General features: G+C 42.3%; 1 protein-coding gene, 1 long non-coding RNA gene and 1 pseudogene across 4 annotated transcripts; 2 read left to right on the forward strand and 1 right to left on the reverse strand.

The window, feature by feature from the left end:
* The first annotated feature begins 237 nt into the window (after positions 1-237).
* On the forward strand, positions 238-6537 carry NAT1 (N-acetyltransferase 1). The gene is made up of 2 exons (XM_077831444.1): positions 238-375; positions 3007-6537. Exon 2 carries the CDS (start codon positions 3012-3014, stop codon positions 3882-3884), a length of 873 nt encoding a protein of 290 aa, XP_077687570.1. The 5' UTR covers positions 238-375; positions 3007-3011; the 3' UTR covers positions 3885-6537.
* On the forward strand, positions 255-22665 carry LOC144273012 (arylamine N-acetyltransferase, pineal gland isozyme NAT-10-like; annotated as a pseudogene). Its single transcript, XR_013347709.1, has 4 exons — positions 255-375; positions 571-698; positions 18796-19078; positions 19119-22665. The product of XR_013347709.1 is annotated as an arylamine N-acetyltransferase, pineal gland isozyme NAT-10-like (transcript).
* LOC144273013 (uncharacterized) lies at positions 5624-25106 on the reverse strand. Of its 2 annotated transcripts, XR_013347711.1 has the most exons (6): positions 24882-25106; positions 19573-19638; positions 19411-19485; positions 19162-19321; positions 10826-10921; positions 5624-5697 (listed from the first exon to the last, which is right to left on the reverse strand). It is a non-coding gene; the product is annotated as an uncharacterized LOC144273013 (long non-coding RNA). The 2 variants fall into 2 exon arrangements; XR_013347710.1 differs by lacking the exons at positions 19573-19638; positions 24882-25106 and having other exon boundaries at positions 19411-19529.
* Between the last annotated feature and the right edge of the window lie 150 nt (positions 25107-25256).

Consider the following 25256-nt stretch of genomic DNA (forward strand, 5'->3'; position numbering starts at 1 on the left):
ACCCTCCGATATTATAATGTTATTGAAAAAAATAACTCTCTCTCTCCCCCACAACCAACCAGTGGATTTAGCCACTGAAAAAGACAAAACAGTGTGCGTTCTAATGAGCAGAGTTAGAATCCTCATTATGTCAGTGCAACTAAAATTTGCTAGCTCATTACAGCTGAACTCCTCCCTCCTCTGGCTTTGGCGATTAGTTACAGAAGAAAGTGAAAGTGACGTGATGAAAGAAGGAATTTCTCTCAAGAGAAGCTGGAGAACTGTTGTGTATTCCCAACTTCACTGCATAAAGGACTGAAAACCAGGCCAGACGGTTTACTGCCTAAGGAAGCGAGAGTGAAAACTGATACACTTGTGGTTGAACTGTTTTTACAGGTAAGACACTTTTTAAACCTAGAATCTTTGTGGCTGATTTGGTCAGAAACGTGCATTCAAATCTGGCGTATGAACAAACATTGCAGGAAATGGCTACACTGCATAAGAACTGAGAGGGAATGTTGAACCGATTTCAGATTTGACGTCTCTTGTGTCAGTGTAACAGACTTACTGGCTTATTCTCTCAATTATCAGACTCAGCCAGAATACACATTCACATCATCTGGCTTGGTTCAGATGCCAGTGTGAAAGGTGACCCAGAAATAACCATGACAGACGGACAGATTCAGACACTTCTGATGTTATGCCTGCTTCTGATAATTGTAAGCAATAATAAATCTTACTTTGTTTTCAAAGCCAACATACTTTCAATACATTTAAAATTAGAGCAGCAACAACACAGTAAGATTTCCCTTGAAGTGGAAAAAATCATTTAAAATACTGTCTTTATTGCTACCCAAAAAGAAACAAAAGGAATTGAAGTTGGATAGCAGGGTTGACAACTCTTGTGATATTTGATGGTTTTCTTAAAACTTTCAAAGCTGGAATCAGGTTATTACTTGACAATCTCAGATCTCATTTTTTTTTTTAATATTTTTTCTATCCCTCATGGTTGCTGTGAAAAACTTGAAAATGTGACCTCTAAATGCACCAGTACCAGAACATAAAGAAAAAGAACCCAAATTTATTATTTTTTAAAGTCTCATGATTTTTAAGCCAACTGTGTGCTTTTTGGGGGCCCGACATTTGAACTTTTGGGGTTGATGATACTGGGATAGCTACAATTTACATTTCTATACATTCTGAACAGCACTAGTTGGGGACATTTCTGACCCTGCCTGCATATTGTCCTAATTGGGAGCAATATTGTTTTATATTTGGGGTATTTTCCCCATTTCTTTCATATGATGGGGTTTTTGTGGGTTTTTCAGTACTGCACACTGATAACTTTATCCAGATTGAATACTTCTTATATCCTTAGTGTAGTAAGTTTAAAATACACAAATCATGTAAACCAAGGAGGAAGTGCTACCTAGAGAGCAGAGCAATGGGACTTTTATCCCATGGGCTTAGGACACCTTTTTCTTAAGGCACAAAAGGTACCTGAGAATGTTTGAGGCCTCTCGGATCAATCATGTGCGCTCTGCAGTCATTCTGAATCTGATCCTCAGAGTAGGCTGATGTTTGGTGGTTTTAACTCTTTGGTCCTCTGGGTATAACTGTCAGCCTATTCGTCCATATCAAAATCCCTGCTTCCTTCCCAAAGAGCCACCTATCCCCTGGATTTTCTCCGCCAGGTCCTGGCTTCCCTCCTGCATTGCTTACTGTGAGCTGTGATCTTGAGTAGTGATCTCTGCCCACCCAGGACATTACATTCTGGGAACAGCCAGCTAGCCTGCGCACCTTGATTTGATCTTCAGCTGCTGCTGGCTGGCTCGTCTTTCATTCCCCCAGCAATGGGAAGGAGAACCTGGTCTCATTGCTGGCCACACTGCCCTTTGTATACTGAAATCTGGGAGTCCCCAGAGTGTGTTGAATTGATGGGTGGTGCATTCCCTAATCCCAGTGCATTTTGGGCTCCCTCTCAGGCCCGAGAGTTTCTAAAAGGCAGTGTGGCAGGAACAACGGTGTAGATGGAGAGGGTCAGGTCCTGCTGCTGTCAGGTAAAGGGGTTGTAGATCTACTTGACCATCCTTGACAATTGACTTCCAGGCACAGGGCCTGCTAGTTGCCTCTGAAGATTGTGGGAAGGAACAGTGAGTAGGGAGAATAAGGGCAACCTATCTTCCCTGTTGTATCTCACATTATGTTGTGGGAGGGGAAGAGCCTGTTGTGGATATGATGCTCTGTCACGGTCATTGATTTCCTTCTTTTGGAAAGTGAGTGTCTTCTTCCTGCTCTGAACACCTCACTTAGACCAGTAAGGCACAAAGCTGGGGAGCTAAGCCACCAGGAATGGTGGTGAGTAAGAGGCAGAAAACGAGCCCCTCCCATTCACTCCTGCTAAGGAGAGGAGAATGGAGACGCCAGACTCACTGAAAGCCCACAGCACCAGGAGTGCTAATCTGCTTCTAGCTCCTGTCAGCACTAAGAGCAGAAGACAGTGGGATGGGTGCCCTCTGCCAACCAGCATGAATAACACAGGAATTATTTAACCAAGCCGTGCCTAGAAGACTGGCCCTGCAGTTAAAGAACTGGATTGGGGTTTAGGAGTGCTGGGTGTGGTTTCTGGCTCCCACTATGACTTTGAGTACATCCTTTAAACACAGATCCTCTAACTCTCCCTGAGGTAGGCACCTAAATATCTTTGATAATCTGGGCCACAGTTGTCTCCCTGACTCAATACCCCACCTGAAAAATGGGAACAATACCACTTCCTTTGTCTGACTGGTCTATTTAGATTGTAAGCTCTTCCGGACAGGAAGTACCTCTTAAAACATGTATGTAGAGTGCCTAGCACACCTGGAGCCACTAGGCACAATGGTAAAACAAGCAAACTCATCTCTTTCTCTTCTGCAAGGGGTTTACTCATTTTAAACAGGGTATAACGAGGTTCTGCTCCTATGACGGATGGTGACACTCATCCAAGCATTTCAGACACATACTATTGTTCTTTTACTCACCGTACAGGTAGCATGAACATCACGGAATATTTCACCCGAATTTCTTATAATGGCTCCTACAAAAACCTGGATTTCGAGACCTTGACTGCAATATTCCAGCACCACATCAGGGCTGTTCCTTTTGAAAACCTCAGCATCCACTGCGGTGAAACCATCGAGTTAGACTTAGAACCAGTTTATGACAAAATAGTGAGGAAGAAACGCGGTGGCTGGTGTATGGAAAACAACCATCTTTTATCTTGGGTTCTGAAAACGCTGGGATATGACACCACCATTATAGGAGCAAAAGTTTACAGCCCAGAAGAAAATGCATATAATGATCATATTAATCACCTTCTGCTAAAAGTGGTCCTGGATGGGAAAGCCTATATAGTGGATGGCGGCTTTGGAATGGTCTATCAAATGTGGCAGCCAATGGAACTGATTTCTGGGAAAGACCAGCCCCAGGTTCCCGGCATCTTTCGCTTCATGGAAGACGATGGGATCTGGTACTTTGAGAAAATCAAAAGGAAGCAATATAATCCCAACCAAAGCTTCTCTAATTCCAGTAATCTGGGAAAAAATGCATGTAGGAAACTTTACCTGTTTACCCTTGAGCCACGAGAGATAGAAGATTTCAGGCCCCAGAGTGTGTATCTCCAGACGTCTCCAGATTCCCTGTTTGTAACAAAGTCCATCTGTAGCCTCCAGACCACTGATGGCCTTTGGGCTTTAGTTGGGTGGAAACTCACCAAGGTAAAATACAATTACAAGGAGAACATGGATCTGATGGAATCCACAACACTTACAGATGAGGAGGTGGAAAAAACACTGAAAGACAAATTCAGAGTAATGCTAGATCATAAACTCATCCCAGTTAACAGCAGCAGATTGTCTATGTTTTAATTTATTGGCCAGAATATAATTACATACAGCAACAAAGAGAATCTCTTTCCCAGCATTCAATTATTGAAGAAAATGAAGGACTAGGCTGTCACTTTCTGCCTAGCATAGAACAAGGGGTGGCATGTAGCAGTGCTACCCCAGCAAAGAAATTGTGACTCCTGGAGCTACAATTTCTTCCCTGCTTCTCCCCTGGCTTCAGCTGGTAAATTACGTCTTCCAGGCTTATGCCAGTAGCAGAGTACTTTCCACTCTGTTGGGCTCCACTGCACGGGCTGGTGCATAGGGTGAGGTTGGGGTTGGGGGCTGGAGGCAAGTTTCTGCCCCTTCCCTGCTTCTTTAATCCCATGGAGCTGCCCTTTCCATATGCAGAATGGCAAAGTGAAGATTTTTCCAGGGACTGAGGTGAGGCTGACTGGCCTGTAGTTCCCCAGATCCTCCTTCTTCCCTTTTTTAAAGATGGGCATGACGTTAGCCTTTTTCCAGTCATCCAGAACCTCCCCTAATCGCCATGAGTTTTCAAAGATAATGGCCAATGGCTCTGCAATCACATCCGCCAACTCCTTTAGCACCCTCAGATGCAGCACATCCGGCCCCATGGACTTGTGCTCATCCAGCTTTTCTAAATAGTCCTGAACCACTTCTTTCTCCACAGAGGGCTGGTCACCTCCTCCCCATGCTGTGCTGCCCAGTGCAGCAGTCTGGGAGCTGACCTTGTTTGTGAAGACAGAGGCAAAAAAAGCATTGAGTACATTAGCTTTTTCCACATCCTCTCTCACTAGGTTGCCTCCCCCATTCAGTAAGGATAAATACATTAAAGATATGATGGTAATGAGGGTGAAATACATACTTAAGATAGCTCGAGTTGATGTCTCTTATATTATGATGTGTGATGGGACACCCATGTTGCCAGCTAGACCCTGCAAGAATTTCATTTGAAAATCTGGACACACTGTACTGAGCCCATTTCTATGGTATTTCTCTGTATGTTCTTGCTTTAGAATTTCATTTCCTCTTGTGGCAGGAAGAGGGAAGGCATGAGCTGTTATAAATAAACACCGCACAGCAAGGCTGACTGGATTCACCATGTGAGAGTCTGGGGGCACTTGAATATCACAGCAGATGGTGCAGAGGGAAGTTATTCTGTCTACATGGAACACTTTGCATTTCTGTTTCTTAAACCACATTTAACTCATGTGAGCCCATTTTTTGTGACTGCTCAGCATTTTAATCATATCTTTCAAATGGCACCACTGATGGATGGCAAAATACCTATTAGCTGAGTGAGTCAATGCCCCTTGAAGGAAAGGATACAATTTCCTGATAGAGCCCCTATCTGATAGTAAACTGATACTAAGCTTGATTTTAATGCAAAAGCTTCTTTTTAATAATTCATCATCAACAACCAGAATATTAAATGACTTTTCACCTGAAAAGGAATCTGGGCTGTTGATCAATAAGAACAACAGAACACAGGTCACTTTCTGTGCCCCTCACATATGGAAGCAACCCCATTAACTCATGTATCAACTATGTATATGACTAAGATTTTGTAAGACAACAGCCCCTGTTATTAACCAGTGCATACAATGGTTACACCCACGCACATCACACAACAAAATGAGCCTTAGAGATATTTTATTGTACAAGGCTGGTCTTCATAAAATATTTCTGAACATACAAATAATCATGACAAACAGAAGTCTTTATGAATGCTTAGTTGTTTTTGGCAGGGGAATAACAACCCCTTCCAAGTCTCAGTGATGAGTGTAGGACCAGTTGGTAGATTGATTAAAAAGAAATGACCAAGTTCTTCCTGAAGGAGAATAAAAGTCATTAATATGCAATAATATGATGAGTAGAAATCATATGCATTGCAGCCCTGATATTCTATGATTCTATTCTATTATTACAAGCACCCTATAGCTAGGAAAGGGCTATTATCCCCATTTTACAGATGAGGAACTGAGGTGGGGAGAGAGAGAGAGAGACTAAAGCCTAGATTCTCAGTGGTAGTCAGGATTTCAATAGAAATTAGGAATCTAAATACCTTTGAGGATCTGGGCCTACGTGACCTGTCCAAGGTCACACAGAGGGGCTGTGGCACAGCAGGGATTTGAAGTCAGGTCTCTTCAGTCTCCGAATAGCATCCTAGTCAGTAGGCCATCCTTTCTCTATAAGCCACTGTCATAAATATAAAGGGAAGGGTAAACACCTTTAAAATCCCTCCTGGCCCGAGGAAAAACCCTTTCACCTGTAAAGGGTTAAGAAGCTAAAGATAACCTCGCTGGCACCTGACCACAATGACCAATGAGGAGACAAGATACTTTCAAAGCTGGAGGGGGAGAGAAACAAAGGGTCGGGGTCTGTCTGTGTGATGCTTTTGCCGGGGACAGAAGAGGAATGGAGTCTTAGAACTTAGTAAGTAATCTAGCTAGAGCTGCGTTAGGTTCTGTTTGTTTAAATGGCTGAGAAAATAAGCTGTGCTGAATGGAATGGATATTCCTGTTTTTGTGTCTTTTTGTAACTTAAGGTTTTGCCTACAGGGATTCTCTGTGTTTTGAATCTGATTACCCTGTAAGGTATTTACCATGCTGATTTTACAGAGGTGATTCTTTTTCACTTTTTCTTCTATTAAAATTCTTCTTTTAAGAAACTGAATGCTTTTTTCATTGTTCTTAAGATCCAAGGGTTTGGGTCTGTGATCACCTATGCAAATTGGTGAGGATTTTTATCAAGCCTTCCCCAGGAAAGGGGGTGTAAAGGTAAGGGAGGATTTTGGGGGGAAAGACGTTTCCAAACGGGCTCTTTCCTAATAATAATAATACCGGTTAGATGTTTGGTGGTGGCAGCGGAAGTCCAAGGGCAAAGGGTAAAATAGTTTGTACCTTGGGGAAGTCTTAACCTAAGCGGGTAAAAATAAGCTTAGGGGGTTTTCATGCAGGTCCCCACATCTGTACCCTAGCATTCAGAGTGGGGAAGGAACCTTGACAGCCACATAGAGAATGGATACACTACACCTGGGCCTGAGGGCTACCTGAAAGGCTGCGGAATGCTCCTCTCCTCAAGCCCATATGTACATTATTACGGACATGTTGGAGCTGTGTTTTGAACAACACATAGGAAATTTTAGGGTTTCCAAAGAATGGGGAAAATACAGGCAACACAGACACAGCGCCCCAAACTAGATGGAGCAGTTTGACAGACAGGCCTGATGCTCAGTCCAGAAGTGCTGGAGGAAACTACAAGGCCAAATATCCCAGCTTTACAAGCGACCAAAATAATGCATGCAGACAACATGTTACTCACAGAAATACTGACACCTGGTGACTATGTGCTGGCAGAGCCCACCTGGTCATCTCAGCTGGCCAAGGGGCACCTGGGAAGTTACATACACTTACGGTGAATTCACCCAGCAGTATTGACACCACAGCATGCACCTAGCTTGCTGGAACCTCTGCACTTCCATGTGTATGAGGGGTGGGTGGGAAAGGCTGCTTAGGAGTAGGCATGGTACTCTGGAGGGGACAGAATGGGCCAGAACTCCAGGCCAGCTCTACACAAGCCAGTGCAGAGGGGAAATTTGTGGTTAGCCAGTCCATCAGCTAATGTGGATCCCCACACCTGGGCTGGAATGACAGCCCAGAAGGGGCTGTTGTGCAGTTCCAGACCCTCCTCTTGTCACAGTACCTAGGTAGGCTGCTCCTTCTGAGACTCTCCCGAGTGCACCCCTTCCAGGTGACAGGCCCGTGCCTCCACTCCTCCTTGGGGCGGGAGTCTGCAGTGCAATCCAACCACTTTCTGACTGGCTCTCTGGGTTATACCTCCCTGGTATACCATGATACCGAGCAGCTCCCCGTGGGATTGACCCTGCCAGAGTTCTCCTTTGGAGCTAGTGGTCAGTAATACTATGCAGTGACACAGAAGCCAGTTCTCTAAATCAAAGTATGTTTATTTGTCCAAACAGTACACAGAGCTGAGAGTAGATTTAAAAAATAACAGAGAGACCTACACGCATATTGTTTTACCTATGCTTGGCACTCCCTTTCAGCCCTGAGGTAGACATCACTAAGCCTTGGTGTCCCCTATTCTTTCTGGGTACCACGTTACAGCTAGCTGGCTGCAGATCCTGGCTCTCAGGACAGTCTGTCTGTCAGCCTCACTGCTGACTCTGCATCCCTACCAGCTGAGCTGACCATATTCACCCTCCCTCCCTTTCTCCCAGGGCAGCTTTTTAACAGCTGAGGGTCTTTTGAACTCAGCCTTAGCCCTGGGAAGAGAAAAACATCTTAAGCTGGATGGTTCCAGCTTCTTTCCCCAACTGATGGCTAAGCCCTTGTTGTCTTAACTCCTTTAAGTGGGAACCTCAGAGACTGTCTTATCTGTGTCATTGTTTTAACAACCCCCTTTTACAGGCTGTTTTGATTTAACTCTGTGCAATTGGTCAGGCAGCAGTATAAACCTGAATGAGAAAACCAAGTCAGACATAAGATTTCTATACGGTCATACAGATATTTCCAGTTTGTCATAACGCTGCAAAAACAGCTTTAGTAGAGGGAACCAAAAGGACCGGTCTCTTAGGGTATATCCACGTCCACAAGATGTGATGGCAGCTCAGGCAAATATGCCTAAGCTTAAATCCAGCAGTGAAGCCATGGTATGCCATGCTTCCAGAACTCAAGCTAGCTCATGTCTACATGAGCTGTAATCACAGGCCAGGACTGCCACGCAGACGTACCCTCAGTTGACTCTTCCCTCAGTCACTCTCCCTGCAACCTGTGGCCTGTTACACAGCTAAACACTTCTCTGTCAACTGTTTTGATGCTCACTGTTCTGGACTTATTGCTCAACATACTCAGAGAGGAGCTGATGAGATCACTGGGCCAAGCATGGGTCATTCAGCAAACCCACATTCTCACATGTCAACTATTTGGTCTTTTCTTAATGGTATCTCAGCTGTTGGAATCTTAAAGGCAGAGCAGCCACATGGGCTCAGATAATCCAGAGTACGTTGTCTAAAGCATCCACAGCAGTGAGCCACTGAGCCCAGGGCTCATGCTACAGTGCTGAAAATAGCTGTGTAGAGATTGCGGCTTGGGCTGGAGCTCCGAACCTGAAGTCCACCCCCATCCCTAGGCTTCAGAGCCTGAGCTTCAGCCCAAGGCGCAACATAAAAGCACAATCTCTTACAGCTGTTAATGCTGTAGTGTGAGCCTGAGCCTGTCGAGTTGGACTTAGAGGCTCGCTGTCATGGTCTGCTGCTGGCTGTGTAGATGTACCCTCAGAGACTGGCTGGGAATAGAACCCCACCTTCACTGAATGAGGTGCCTCCAGGGATTGATATAGGGACACAAGAACTCCTCACCATACACTACCAGTTCAAAAGTTGCCCAGCCTGTCTGCAGATCAGTGACTTTAGTGGAATGAATTGGTAGCTCTCCATCTCAGTCTGGGCAGGTGTCATCCATATAAACACCACCATCACAGTCATGGGGGCTTGTGGATACTGAGCAGGGGGGCCAAGGACTGGAAGTCCCTCGAGACAGAACTACTCTGATTGTCCCTGGAGGGCAGGTTTGTGGGGGCACTTTGGAACACTGCATAAGGAAAATTTACCCTGGGGATGCCTGTTCTGTGCTTGCTCTCGATTCAGCGTGTAATGCTGAAGGTTTAAACTTATTTAGATTGTGAGCCTTTTGCTCTGTGTTTGTACCGCACCTAGCACAAGGGGGTCCTAGGCCATGACTACGGGTCCTAGGACCTATGATAATACAAATAAACAAAATTATTATTATTAATAATAAGGTATAACACAAAAGAAGGCACTACCCTCTTTCCCTAAATGGCTCTGCCAGAGAGTGAAACACTCAGTTCTGCTATATGGTGAAAAGGGGTTTGCATCTTTAAGAGCAGGAGTTTCCAATGCAAATATTTTCAGGGAACTTTGGCGAGAGCCAGAAGGGAAAGCCTGACACTTGCTAGTTTACAGGGGATTGCCTAGGTGTCCTATTCTTAACTTGATCTGTTAGATACATTCAATGGCGTACAGAAACGACTTTTTTTGTGGCTGCAGCATTCCACTGCTTGCACCTACTTCTGCTATTCATAATGGGGAAGTTTTAAAAATAAACCAAGCAAAATGTGTTGTAAGGCAGCAGCCATACTTTTCTAAGTAAAAGTAGCAAGTTTATGTGTTTTTAAGCTAAAATGTTTGAAACTTAAACTAAGCATGTCCAATGGAAGTGTATAAAAATCAGCTCCAATCTCAGATGCAATGCAACCGTACAAAAAACGAACAGTTTAGCTGCATGGAAGAGACTCATACTTTGCAAGTTTTTCATGAATGTTAGCAGTGATGAACTATTTCTTACCATTCATTCTAATTACGAGAAGATACAGATATCCCCAGCAGGGGCGGCGAGTTGTATGGGCCCATGGTACCTGGCCTCCAGCAAATTCAGGGCCCAGAGGGCCCGGTTCCACCAATGTTCAGGGCCGGGTCTCTCTCCGCTGCTGGAGGGGAGATGGCTGGGGGGAGTCCTCCTCTCTGTCTCCCCACCCCCAGCCCTGCGCAGCCTGCTGCTGCATCCCAAACTCCTCATCCCCGGCTCAGCCCCACACCCCGCACCCCCTCCCGCACTCCAACCCCCTGTCCTAGCCCAGAGCCTGCACCCAAACTCTCCCAGAGCCTGCACCCCAAACCCCCTCCTAGAGCCCGCACCCCTCCCACACCCCAAACTCTCTCCCAGAGCCTGCACCCCAAACCCTCTCCTGCACCTCAAACCCTTGCCCCAGCCCAGAGCCTGCACCCAATACCCAAACTCCCTCCCAGAGCCTTAGGCAGGTAGAGGGGGGTGTGTGTGTGTGTGTGTGTGTGTGTGTGTGTGTGTGTGTGTGTGTGTGGACTTGGACCTGTTCTGGGCACCACCAAAAATTATACAAACCTGCCGCCCCTGATCCCCAGGGAAGTTTGCAGATAGACAGAATTAACGTGTGAATCTTGCTAGCTGATCCCATGAATGCTGAATGAAATCCTGCTGCTGTGGGAATAAAAATAAATGAGTGAGATCAGATTCAGGGCCTATATTTTTTGCAATCCAGGTTTGGAATACAGACTGGTTACACACACACACTATCTAGTATACCAGGGCTTGCTCTCATTTCAGTATGATCACTAGTGAGGTGAGAGCAGTTGCACAGAGCAATCCAGCCTGTCACAAGAAAGGACAATTGCTCTAGGAAATTTAAAATGAAAGACACATGGCTTACATGATTTCTGCCTGTCTACACTCATGAAGTCAGTGACTTTATATCAGAGACACAAACATGCACCGGCCCTAATTGAGACCACACCCATTATGGTAGGCACTGTACATATACCCTGTGAGGGACCGTCCCAACCTTAGAGAATTTACAATCTAGATAGACAGAGGCAAAGAAATGGTGGAATGGGAAATGGAGGCACAGAGTAGTGATGTGATTTGCCCAAGGTCACACACATGGTCAGTGGCAGAGGCAGAGTTGTGAGCACTGTATGTGTAACGTGTGCATTCTGGTTTTGGTGATTGCTAATAAATAGAGGATAAGGATATTACTGTGTAAGGTTCTTTCACTGGTAAAAGATCCTGCACACCTGCAGAAGTAGTATACACCCGGAGCCCTATTTATTGGGAAAGGGTGTGGGTACTTAAATTGGCCAGGTTAGTTATACCCTGAGCCCTACAAATTGGGTAAGGGTAGGTGCTTCTTGCCTGAAGCCCTACGGACTGGGAAAAGGTGGGGTGCCCTAATCTGTGCAGGTAACAACTCCCTCCCTATCAGAGAAGGTATACACAATGCCACATCACCACATACACAGTCACATTTTAATACAATGTACCCCACAGGTGTTAATGCTAATTCAGTAAAATTTAACTTCACTCAGTAAAATTTATCTTAATTCCATAAGGCTTTGTGCAGGATACTGTGAGTTTGTCACAGTTGATATTATCTAATTCTACACAACTATGCTAGATAGAGCTTTTACAATCTCAAGGTAAAACCCCCCATAAAGTTAACATTAAAATATGTTAAACTGACTGCCAACTTGAGCAAATAAATTCACAATAAACTTAACTATACCATTAACTAATTTTAATATACCAGTATCATGTCTTTTCTTAATCATCTTCCCCTTTTCAAACCAAATCCTCCTAGTCCTTTTAATCTCTTAATACGGAAATTGCCATATATTTCTATTATTTTTTGTTCCTCTGGATCTTGTTTTATTTCTTGTATTCCTTTTTTTTTTTTAAAGTAGGTGACAAATCCTAGTGCAGAATTAAAAGTGAGGCTGCATCACAAAAGTCCTCTAATATTTTCAGTATAATTCTCCATCTCCTCCTTAATATATTTTTACAAATAATTCACGTCCTTGAACAGACTGTAATTGATAGCTGAGCAGATGTCTTTCTTCAGCAGTCCACAATAACACCCAGGAGAGGTTATGACTTAGTCAGAACACACCAGGGAGTAGGACGTGATTCAATGACACTGAAAACTAGTTGTAAGTTCTGAATTCCATTTCCTTATCAGAAATGGTGGGCAATTTACATCGGGTCACATTTTCAAAAATGCCCTGTAATTTCAGGTGCCCAACTTTTAATGCCAAGGGTCTTATTTTCTAAGTCTTTGAGTACCTACAACCCCAAAGAAGGCAACAGGAGCTCCTGAAAAATCAGGCCCATGGTATCTAAAATGGAGGCAATGAAAATTAGATGCCACCTTTGAAAATATGACTCTTCACCTCTTTATGCCTAATTTTCATTCAGCTATAAAATGGGCAGGCATGGACATTTCTTGCAATATCCTTGAAATACTTTATTGTATTAAGTTTATGTAGAATTGTGGGCTTGGCTGGGATTGTATAACCTCTCTAGGGGAGAGATGTAACAGATATTGTAACCCCATGTAGTATCTTTGGGGTTGCAAGATCTTGCAAGAACCAGAGTCTATCCCTGGCTCTGCTGCACACTTGGGCAGGTCTCAGTGTGCTAGGCAGATTTGGGACCTTTGACAAAGAGCATGGTCTGGAAGTTTGGAGCCAGGTTTTCCCGAGTTCTAATTCCTGCTTTGCCAACAAGGCACTGTGTAGCCGTTGCCAAATCACTGAGGGCTTGATCGTGGCAAGGTGCTGCTGATGGCCCTGATCCAGGACAGCACTCCAAGCACTCGACGTCAATGGGACTGTTCATGTGCTTAATGCTAAGCACATACTTAAGTGTTTTGCTGGATCAGGGCCAACATGCCCTGCATTTTGCAGGATGAAGCACTTGATCTTTTTGCCTCACTTTCTCCTTCTGTAAAATGGGGATCATACCTGCTCCACAGAGGTAGAATTAATTAATGTCTGTACAACACTTCGGCCATGGAAAGTGCCACGTATTACTATTGAAATAAATGACTTATTTTTTCTAATATATACATAAAATTGTGTTTACGACGTATTTGTCATGGTATTCATTGTTTATCTATAAAACATCAAGTCAGTGCAATGAAAGTTTTAAAAACATCAAAAAAAAAAAAAAAGGGAACTTGTTAGTGAAGAATGGTTCTATGTACTTGGTCCTTTGAAAATTGAACCTGCAACACCTGAACAACATATTCAATTTCCTAAGAGGAAAGAAAAGACTGGCTTTCCGAATGCCAATGGTTATTGTATGCTGTTCAAGAGAAAATACATCATCCAGCAACAGAGGAATGTGTATAGAATTTTTTTTTTTTCGGGGGTGGGGTGGGGGAAGGGGGAGACTGAAAATCTAGTTCATTCTGATTTTAACCAGTGGAAAAAATAACAAATCTCTTAAAAGGAAGATACAAAGTTTAATCAGCTCATGGATCAATGAAGTCCAAATATGTGCACTCATTTCAGATGGACTCTGCCCTCTCTTGGATTTTAAGATCTAGTACTGAACAGCCCTGAGGCAGACGTGCATTAGTTAGAAAAAGAAGCTTGTAGAGGGGAAGCCTTGCAATCTGTGTCTGTTCCTGATTTACCGATCCAAAAACAAACAAACAAACAACCAACACCCTCCCCCCCAAAAACGGGTGCAAAACCGGATACAACTGTTTTCAAAGGTAAGCTCCTTTTAAAAACCAGATTCTTTGTGTACTGTTAAGGTCCTGGAGAAACATGCAATCTCAGCTGTCCATAGGACCAAGGTTTGTGAAAAATGGTGCATGAAAAATGCTATAGAAATGGAAACAAAACACAGCCATCTTGGTTTAATGCCATCTCTCAAAAGTGGCAAAACAATACTAGAAATATGTATTGGTTTTTTCTCTCATTTTTAGCACCACACCTATTCATCTAAACTTGGATATTCCAGATTCTACAGCCTGTTCCCAAAAATGATTAATTCTTTTATTTTTTTAATTTTGCACATGCAGTAGATTCTTAATAAAGGAAGCAAAGACAAACAAACTAGCCAATAACAGAGTTCATATTAAAAGAGGTAAGATAATTCACAAAAATAACTTAAAAAAAAATGAAGTTATTAGACTGTGCTTTCCTTACTGCAAAATGGTCTGGGAACAATAGGTTAATAGTAGTTAGATGCATGATGGATCATTTGCAAATGGATTTACTGCGATAGCGTGTACAGTCATGGTAACTGAATGTGCAAATATAGTGCATCAGTGTCCATACATTTTTACACGTGCATCTGCGTTCCTAGACTTCTGACAGTCAGGCCTCAAAATTTCTTTTGTTGATTATTTTCTCTGTATAATGGTGGTCAATACGTCTGTGAAATAGTCTCTCAAATATTCTGGTTTTCATCCAAAAATTTCTAATAGTTCCACAACTCAAAATAACTGTAGCTTGCACCTCCTAAGAGTTTATGCAGTTCAATTACATTATGGAGCTGCAGAGAGGTCTTACATTACTCAGAGGGCCTACTTTCCATTGGTGTGACCTGTTTTCAGTATTTAATGACCAGAAATTGATTGAGTAGGATAGTTATTTCTCCACTGGACAGTCAAAGCTGCCCCTACTACAGAAAGCAGAACATATGTTATAAACCATTCCAACCTGCAATTACACTCCAGTAGGTTTGGAGAGTTTTCACAGCAGCTGCTCTCACGATCCTCTTCTTGGCCATATTCTGGTGTTACTTAAACCTATCCAAACACTAAAATTCCTTTCAGCTGGAGTTGATTCAGGTGATGAGGTTCAACAAGGACAAGTGCAGAGTCCTGCACTTAGGACGGAAGAATCCAATGCACCGCTACAGACTAGGGACCAAATGGCTAGGCAGCAGTTCTGCAGAGAAGGACCGAGGGGTGACAGTGGACGAGAAGCTGGATATGAATCAACAGTGTGCCCTTGTTGCCAAGAAGGCCAATGGCATTTTGGGGTGTATAAGTAGGGGCATTGCCAGCAGATTGAGGGACGTGATCGTTCCCCTCTATTCGACATTGGTGAGGCCTCATCTGGAGTACTGTGTCCAGTTTTGGGCCCCACACTACAAGAAGGATGTGGAGAAATTGGAGAGAGTCCAGCGAAGGGCAACAAAAAAGGTTAGGGGTCTGGAACACATGACTTATGAGAAGAGGCTAAGGGAACTGGGATTGTTTAGTCTACAGAAGAGAAGAATGAGGGGGGATTTGATAGCTGCTTTTAACTACCTGAAAGGTGGATCCAAAGGGGATGGATCTAGACTATTCTCAGTGATAGCAGATGACAGGACAAGGAGTAATGATCTCAAGTTGCAGTGGGGAAGATTTAGGTTGGATATTAGGAAAAACTTTTTCACTAGGAGGATGGTGAAACACTGGAATGCATTACCTAGGGAGGTGGTGGAATCCCCTTCCTTAGAAGTTTTTAAGGTCAGGCTTGACAAAGCCCTGGCTGGGATGATTTAGTTGGGGATTGGCCCTGCTCTGGGCAGGGGTTTGGACTAGATGACCTCCAGAGGTCCCTTCCAACTCTGTTTATTCTATGATTTTATGATTGCATCATAGAATCATAGACTTTAAGGACAGAAGGGATCATTACGATCATCTAGTTTAACCTACTGCACAACGCAGGCCACAGAATCTCACTCACCCACTCCTATAACAAACCTCTAACCTATGTCTGAGCTATTGAAGTCCTCAAATTGTGGTTTAAAGACTTCAAGGTGCAGAGAATCCTCCAGCAAGTGACCCGCGTCCCACACTGCAGAGGAAGGCGAAAAATCCCCAGGGCCTCTCCCAATCTGCCCTGGAGGAAAATTCCTTCCTGACCCCAAATATGGCAATCAGCTAAACCCTGACCATGTGGGCAAGACTCACCATCCAGAAACCCAGGAAAGAAGTAGTAACTCAGATCCCACCCCATCTAACATCCCATCACAGGCCATATCTACCGCTAATAGTTGAAGATCAATTAATTGCCAAAATTAGGCTCCCCCTTCATATCATACCTTCCATAAACTTATTAAGCTTAGTCTTGAAGCCAGATATGTCTTTTGCCCCCACTGCTTCCCTTGGAAGGGTGTTCCAGAACTTCACTCTTCTGATGGTTAGAAACCTTCATCTAATTTCAAGTCTAAAACTTCCTGATGGCCAGTTTACATCCATTTGTTCTTGTGTACACATTGGTACTGAGCTTAAATAATTCTTCTCCCTCCGTGGTATTTATCCCTCTGATATATTTATAGAGAGCAATCATATCTCTCTTCAGCCTTCTTTTGGTTAGGCTAAACAAACCAAGCTCTTTGAGTCTCCATTCATAAGACAGGTTTTCCATTCCTTGGATCATCCTAGTAGCCCTTCTCTGTATCTGTTCCAGGTTGAATTCATCCATCTTAAACATGGGAGACCAGAACTGCACACAATATTCCAGATGAGGTCTCACCAGTGCCTTGTATAATGGTACTAACAACTCCTTATTTCTACTGGAAATACCTTGTCTGATGCATCCCAAGACTGCATTAGCTTTTTTTATGGCCATATCACATTGGCAGCTTATAGTCATTCTGTGATCAACAATACTCTGAGGTCCTTCTCCTCCTCTATTACTTCCAAGTGATGTATCCCCAGTTTATAACAAAAATTATTGTTATTAATCCCTAAATGCGTGACCTTGCACTTTTCACTAATTGCTAATGCTGGGACTCTCTACTAACTTTGGACAGCATGTGTTGCCTACACCATGCATAGCATGAATCTTTCACTGAAAACCATTTTATGATTCATCCTGAGAAATTTCATCTGGCAGTAAACACTCAGCAGCTCCTTGATGAGTTTATCTCAATGCAGTAGATTGATTCCTTGAGTTGACAGAATGGTACTAACAGTCTAAACATCAGCTTACCATAGAGCTTCCATTGTGTACACAGAAATATTTCAAGGTAGGTTTACAAGTTGTCAAGAAAATAAACATTTGAAGCGACATGGAGTGCTCAAAATGGTTTGTGTTCCAATCAAGGGGACAGGCTGTAAGAAAACCTTCAAAGTATTTTGTGCACAGGACCCACTTTCAAATGGAGCAACTTACAGACACTTGCTGTGTCTCCCACTTGGAATGTAGCAAGTCATTGAGAAGGGTCAGAACATTTCAATGCATGACGTCTCAGCTGCACAGCAAGGCAGGAAAACAAGCTGAATAATTCCTATGCAGAAATGCTGACAGTGAGCAGTTATTTGGGCTGTTCAAACTTGCCTGCTTGGTATAGGCTGAATCTTGCTCCTTCTTCATGTTCACAAAAGACTCAAGAAGACATAATGGAACTGGTCCAGTTCTTTTGTATGCCAGCTGGGGGTGCATAATAGGGTTGAGAAAGCCTGGTTCAAAGGGCCAGATATGAACCAGATCTCGCCAGCTGAGGATTTTTCTGATGTAGGGGAATCCTTGGGTGCTGTCAAACCAGGTAATGGGTTCCTATACCACCTCTTGCTGCTGTCATCACAGAGGTTGTGTGGTGAGCATTTCCATTTTGGAGAAAGAACATGGCTACATTGCGCTATGCTCTAGCGATTCCTGGCCAGTGGCATATTTCACAGCAGCCCAGTATCAAACAGCCCACTACCCCCTTCATCTGCACCTAGGTGACGGAGAGCACGGCTGAGAACAGAGGCTACGGTTTTAGTCTTTCTGGGAGTTTACCTGCCTCTTCTGAGAATCTTTATTCCAACACCAAAGTGTCATGACTGTTATCAAACTAGACAGGATTAGGGTTTAGTGATTTGTGATTCTCAAAAAAAAAAAAAAAAAAATCAGACGTTTAGTTAATCATCAGATGGTCTGAATTTATAACAAGACTTGACACTTCCATAGCACTTGTAATCCAATAATCTCCAAGTGCTTTACCAATGTGCAGGGAATATTATTTTCCTCGTTTTACAGATGAGGAAACTGAGGCATACAGAAAATGAGTGGCTTACTTATGATCTCAGACACACACTCAAGAACAGAACCCAGGATTCCTGACTCCCACGTGCCTGCTCTGACCACTAGATAACACTGCTTCCTTCATCATTTCTTCAGATGAGAATATGGACATGAGAGCTGTCTTCTTCAAAAACCTGTTAACGTTTCCTAATTTTGTCCTATTTTGACTGAGTCCTGCTATCACACTAACCTAATGTAGATACCAAAAATCTCCCTTACATACATATGGGCACATGAGGGGGGCATTGCTCTATTGTGTCCATCCTTGACAAGAGATGGTCCTGGACCAAAAACCCAGATCCCAACATCTATGCCCTAACGTTACTCCTGCATTTCTCTACTCCAAGAATCGGGTTTTTTTCCAATACTACTCAGTATTCAGTACTATTCCAGTAGGGGCTCAGTAGATCACTGCATCTGTGCTAGCCGGAATCAACAAGAAATCCCTTCACACTGTCATAAATAATTAACTTTTTGTTAATGTTACTTCCTTTACAGGCAGTATGTACATCAAAGAATATTTAGCAAGAATTGGATACAAAGGCTCCCATGAAAAACATGATTTGGAAACCTTAACTGCAATCTTCCAGTACCACATCTGAACTGCTCCATTTGAAAATCTCAGCATCCATTGCGGTGAAACCATTATCTTGGATTTAGACCAGGTTTACAACAAAATTGTGAGGAAGAAGCGTGGAGGACGGTGCATGGAACACAACCAACTTTTATGCTGGGTGCTGAAAACACTGGGATATGACACGACTCTTTTAGGAGCAGAGAGATAGATATATATATATATATATACACACACACACACACACACACACCCCACACCAAAACACATATGCTTCCCACATGACCCACCTTCTGCCAAAGGTGGATATTGATGACAGAGCCTATATCCTGGATGGAGGCTTTGGTATGTCCTACCAAATGTGGCAACCAATAGAACTTATTTCTGGGAAAGACCAGCCTCAGACTCCTGGCATCTTTTGCTTCACAGAAAACCATGGGACCTGGTACTCTGAGAAAATAAGAAGGAAACAATGTGTTCCCAACCAAAGCTTCTCTAATTCTGATCTTCTGGAAAGAAGTGAGTGCAGGAAAATTTACTTGTTCAGTCTTGAGCCATGAATAATCAAAGATTTCCAGTTCCAATGTACATATCTTCAGACATCTCCAGATTCCCTGTTTACAAAGAAGTCAATCTGTAGCCTGCAGACCACTGATGGGTTTCAAGCTTTAATTGGATGGACAATCATTGAGACAACTTACAACTACAAGGACAACACAGATCTGGTAGAATTCATGACTCTTAAAGACAAAGATGTGGAGGAGACACTGAAAGATAAATTCAGAGTAACGTTAGAGAGAAAATTTGTCCCAATTAACCTCAAAGGATTGTACGTGATTTAGTGTAGTATATAAAACATACAATAATTCTATGCAATTGCAGCATCTTTCACAATCTAATATGACATTCAATAAATGACCTAAAATACATTAATACCAGGTTAAAATGAGAACTTAAGTTCAGAAAAACAGGCACTTCAGAGTCCCATGTTGATTAGTTACCACTGAGAGAATAAATGGAGCCCACACACACTTTTGTGGGCACAAATTCTAGAGACTGGTTTGAGACTGGATGAAGATCTGGGAGGACATGTGGTCCAAGGAGAAAAGTTTTCTAGTGGCTTAAGAACACAACTGGGAGAGGAGTACTGGGGTTTCTGTGCTACTGACATATATATGCTCTGTGACCATTAGGGAAATCACATTGGCTGAAATTTCCAAACTTGGCTGCTTAAATTTAGACACCTGAAGATCAGACCAGTTATTTAGGTCTGAAATGTGGATTTAGAAGTACCAAGAACTCAACTCCATTTCCCCATTTGTAAAATGGGGATAATATACTTCCCCACCTCCAGGATGTGTTAGGAGGAATAATTCGTTCATGTTTGTAGGGCACTTTAAGGTCCTGAGACCAAAGGTGCTACAAGTGCAAAGTATTATCCAATTGGTCTCTCTGTGATTACTACAATGAACCACCCATTAATTATTTTTATTATGTCCATATTTTTCTTATGATGCTTTTGTAGTGGTACTAATTCACATCCTGTATAAAGGATGAATTGTAATATGGTGCCCAAACTTGCTTCTCTATTGTGCCTACTTCCATTCAACATGGCCACAAACTGAAATTCCTTAATGACAGATACAACTGGGAATGTTATCAAGGGGATGAGCATAAAAAGCATCCAACTGAATCAAGTCTATTTAAAGAAACTCCTTGTCTAACTAATGAGTCCCCTCTTCTAATATCTGTGGTTTTGCAATTGCAGTTTCCTATTCTAAAAATGTTTCTCTCTGTCTTGTTGCTATGTGAATGACCCACAAAAACAGAGAAACTGACTGTGCAGGTGAAACAGTGTCAAAACAAAGTTAAGAGAGTAGATCACTGAGAAAAATAATTCTCTCTCCAGTCGTTTTTCCTGATGATAATCTTACATGCTGCTTTTAACAATAGCAGGTTAAAGAAGATAATCAAGATATTTTCTTTTCAGCAGATAGCCTCCTTGTTCAAACATGATTTATGCAAAACTCTTATGAAATACAAAAGTACATTAAAATAAATAAATGAAAAACAACAGTCTTTGCAAGTATCAATTGTAATTAAGTTTTTATACCCTAAATATCAGATAAGTACCAAGTGTTTCAAGTAAAACTCAGCCCTTTCTCTTTAGCTGGGAGGAATTTTCATCTGGTGCTCACAGTCCATAGCACAGAAACCCCTCTTTTCTACGTAGCAGACCACTGCCTCCTTTATGCTGATAATAGCTCCTTCTCTCTCTTTCTCCGGTTGGCTTCAATGTAGCCTTTGACATCCTGGTTATTCCATCCTCCTGTGTCCCTCCAGAGGTGCCTCTAATTCTGCTGCCACCTAACTGCTCCTGCTGTCTACTAAAGGCCTATTCCCTGTAGAGCTCCACATGGGTCAGTCCTCAACTCTTCCATCCTCTGCACGGTCATTTATAACAACTCTCCCACAGAGACTTTTCCCCAGACTTGACAATTATTACTAGGTCCTGGCTTTACAGTGTCAGGGCAAATGGAGCTCTGCTGATTTACACCTGCCCAAAGATCAGTTTTTCAGCGTGGCAAATTCTCTGAGTTGATAAATACAGTAGTTATTTAGCTGTGTGTACCCCAAAACTCTCCAAAGACAGATAACTAGGCCTAAGATAAGAATGGTATTAAATATAAAGAAACTATAAGAGTCACCAAACCAGTCTCATACCATTAGGGAGGCCTTGTGATAGGTGCCTTCCCACAGGAAAAGGAAAGGAATACTAATTCCTAAAAGGATCCGGCAGGCTGCCATAGGAGAGATTTATACTTCTGTTATGCTGATAAACATGGGATCTTACATCCACAGGGAGCTGTAGCTCATGAAAGCTTATGCTCAAATAAATTTGTTAGTCTCTAAGGTGCCACAAGTACTCCTTTTCTTTTTGCGAATACAGACTAACACAGCTGCTACTCTGAAACCTGTCAAAATACATCTAATGGGCAATTCAGCCAACACCTTTCCCCTGCAATACATGTTAAAGTTAAAGTGGACCATCTCTCTTTCAGGCTAGTTTAATGAGACTCCAAACTATTGTGTAGCATTTTAGCTGCAGCCTATTGTCACGTCATGTGGCACCAACACTGCTAAAACCACATTCCAACACGTGCAAAATGTATCTGGAATTAGGAAAGCATGGTATCTTGATTTACAGGAAGACAAGGAAACTTTGCTTTCAGGCTGAGATCTGAATAATTGTAAAATTAATGGGAGCTGGGTGTTCAAATCTGAGAGATGGCTCTGAATAATCTCAGGCTAACTAACCATCACATATATCCAAAGCTCAAAGGAAAATACCATCCATTAACAAATTGTATACGGAGTGTCTTTCAGAAACAATTACAAGTAATAGGAGAAAACCAGTTCAAACCTCATTTCACCATTGGAAAAAGCAATTAAAAAACAACAAGGAACAAAGTTTAATCAGCTCATGGATCAGTGGAGGTAAGATACAGGATGAGCACTCACTTCAGCTAGACTCTGCCCCTTTGGCTTTCAAAGTCTAGCATCAATTAGATCAAAAGAGACAAGATGGGGGAAGTGAAGGGAAGGGAAGTTGTGTAATCCTCATCTATTTCAAACATTGGCAACTACAGCAGTGGTAAAAATTTCAACCCAACTGGCACCAAAGAGAGGAAAGAGAGAACTAGCTCAATTGTTGCATTATTATTTCAGACAAATCACTGGAGTTAATCATCTTTGAGTTATTTTCTCTTGCAAGTTTCATTTCATCTAACTGTGTAGGCAACGGCTAGCAAATATAAAAGGAAACCACCAAGTTTTAAAGCCTCTGGGGAGCAGGGAGAGGGGAGGAAGCGGGGTGTGGGGGAGATAAAAACACTGCCCTATTTTCTATTATTTTATTGGATCCCGATATGTACAATTTAATTATTCACAGCATGCTAGATAAGCTGTTAATCCATTCTCAACAATGCTGGATGCATTGACTCATGAGTGAATCCAAACAGAGGGTGAATAAAAAATAAGCTAGCTACCTGCCTCAGTTTCCTTGTTACCACCACCAAGCAGGAGAAGAAACCGATGACTTGCTAACTCATTTTGTAGTTTTCCTGAATTTCTTCTCTGGCTCCTCTCAGCCAGCGTACCTCATATGACACTTCAGGAAGAGCAATGATGGCTAATGATATGTGCTTTCCTTGCACAATGCAGTATTAGACAGATAGTGAATCTGGACCTAAAAGGTCACTCTCAAAGAGGACAGGACAAATAGTTCTAGATGTCTGAAGACAAAGTTTGAACTATTCTTACTGGTATGAACTCTCAATGAGCACATGAATGCCAGCTGCTGTAAAGACTGCAACCATCACGTTTTTCCTTGGTCTCATTCTTGGTCAGAGTTGTGCCAAATTCACACATTATTCATTTCACACCATTTGCACAAACAATTCTGCTGTTCTATGCACCTCCCTCCTCCAAACTTCGCTTTATTCGCAAGCTTGAGAAAATGGCTACTTCCAAACCAAAAATGCTCATTCTAAAATCCAAATTACATCTTCAATCAGAAAGGGGTCCTTTTTGATTGAGAAACAGGTCCATTTATGCTTTAAAAACTGCAGCTTAACAAAACTATCCACAACAATGGGTCTATTTTTGAGTTTGTAACAAAGGCAAGAATGCTTGATTAAATGTAGATTTGCATCATGAACATTTCACATCTACACTTAAGCCTCCATAGTGGTCTAGTTATAGTAATGAACTACGTATAGCAAAATTTTGTAACACACCTAGATGACTTAGAAGCCTAGGATCAGATTTTTAAAGATATCTAGGTACTTAAAGATGCAGATAGGCATCAGAGAGATACCTACTGGGATTTTCACAAGCATCTAGGCACTTCTGCAACTCCTACTAGGCACTTATATTTTGCTGATTCTACAATACCGTTGACGCTCCAAGATAGCGGTGTGAATAAGGAGGTTGCCCTAACCTCAGCAGCTATTTTTAAAGTTGCATTTGAATAGTTCATTTAGTCACCATCAAAAGCGGTTCAATCAAACTTCTGGCCAGTAGGGCACCAACCTTTAAAGATTACACACTGCTAATAATTGTTGCGGGGTTATGCACATTTTCTTATAACCCTGCAATAACAGAATGTAAGTTTTCTGTGAAGCTGTTGAAATTCAAGTCACTTCACCTTCAAAACCTTCCACACAAACACACACAATGCAGAGTACACTCCAGGACTCAGAGATATCTCACTATAGAGCTGGTTTTGTTTTTCTCCCAATCACATGCAGCTATTCTGCCTTGGAATGAAGGACACAGAAGGTGTCCTCTCTGCATACATTCTCTGTGCAGAGAAGCCTCTGTGTAAAGTTTTATGCTCTTTTTATTATATGCATGCCTCAACTAATTATTCAATCAAAGGAACTTTCAGACAAGATTATGTGAAAGCAACAGAATGTCATCAGTTCAAGAATCCTGAAGCCCAAGCAAAATTTTAGTGACATCTAGTGGTCACTAGTGTCTCACTAGAATATAATTTCCCCAAAATACCTTGCACTATTATTCAGAAATCCTGCCATCACCAAATAAATCTATTCATATAACGGGGAGTCATTTCCTAGTAATAAGCAAGAAAGACTAATGGGATATATTCTGATTTTTTCTTGTGATGAGCAACAATAAATCACTTTGTAGTTCAGGTCACATTTGGGAAGAAAAATGTCTTGCGATCATTAACTTTTGTTCAATTGATGATTTTATATAGTCAAGTTTTAAGTAATTGAACTAGTATCATTTAATTAGCTCTGAAAACCTATATGAGATCATGAATCATAGACTTTCCACCTTTATGACGCTCCCTTACTAGGTTAAAAGTGTATTTCTCTTTCCGTGTGTGATCCATCTTGAATATCTAATGAGGTGCTTTTGATATTTGGATTATAGTCCATATATCATACATGCAAACTACTGTAGATGTACGGCCTCTTACTTTATATAATTGAGTTTCGTGTCTTGCTTCACTGAGCTGTTCCAAAAAGAGAAGAAAAAAACCGACTCGTGTCCATAATGGAACTGCCCTACTTGCTTCCATTTAGCAAACTCCTCCAAATCCCTCCTTTCTCGAGAGGGCCAGCATCCTGGACGAGCAACCTGGACAACTAGCCAGGGAAATAAAATAAGAGAAAGCATATTTCTTGCTGAAGGTTGGGATACAGAAAACTGCTATAATTTTAAATGTGACACACGCTGACAACAAATTTCATTATGCCCAGAGCACCAATTGACGGAAGGCCAGTACTGTCTTTCTGTGCAACAATGCTTGAAACTGCTTCATTACTTTCTAACTAGAAAAGGCATTTCAACA

Source organism: Eretmochelys imbricata, chromosome 12 (genome assembly GCF_965152235.1).
Source record: "Eretmochelys imbricata isolate rEreImb1 chromosome 12, rEreImb1.hap1, whole genome shotgun sequence".
Classification (NCBI taxonomy): domain Eukaryota; kingdom Metazoa; phylum Chordata; order Testudines; family Cheloniidae; genus Eretmochelys; species Eretmochelys imbricata.

Coding starts and splice junctions, on each gene's coding strand:
- NAT1 (XM_077831444.1), top strand. CDS start 3,012: ATGAACATCACGGAATATTTCACCCGAATTTCTTATAATGGCTCCTAC.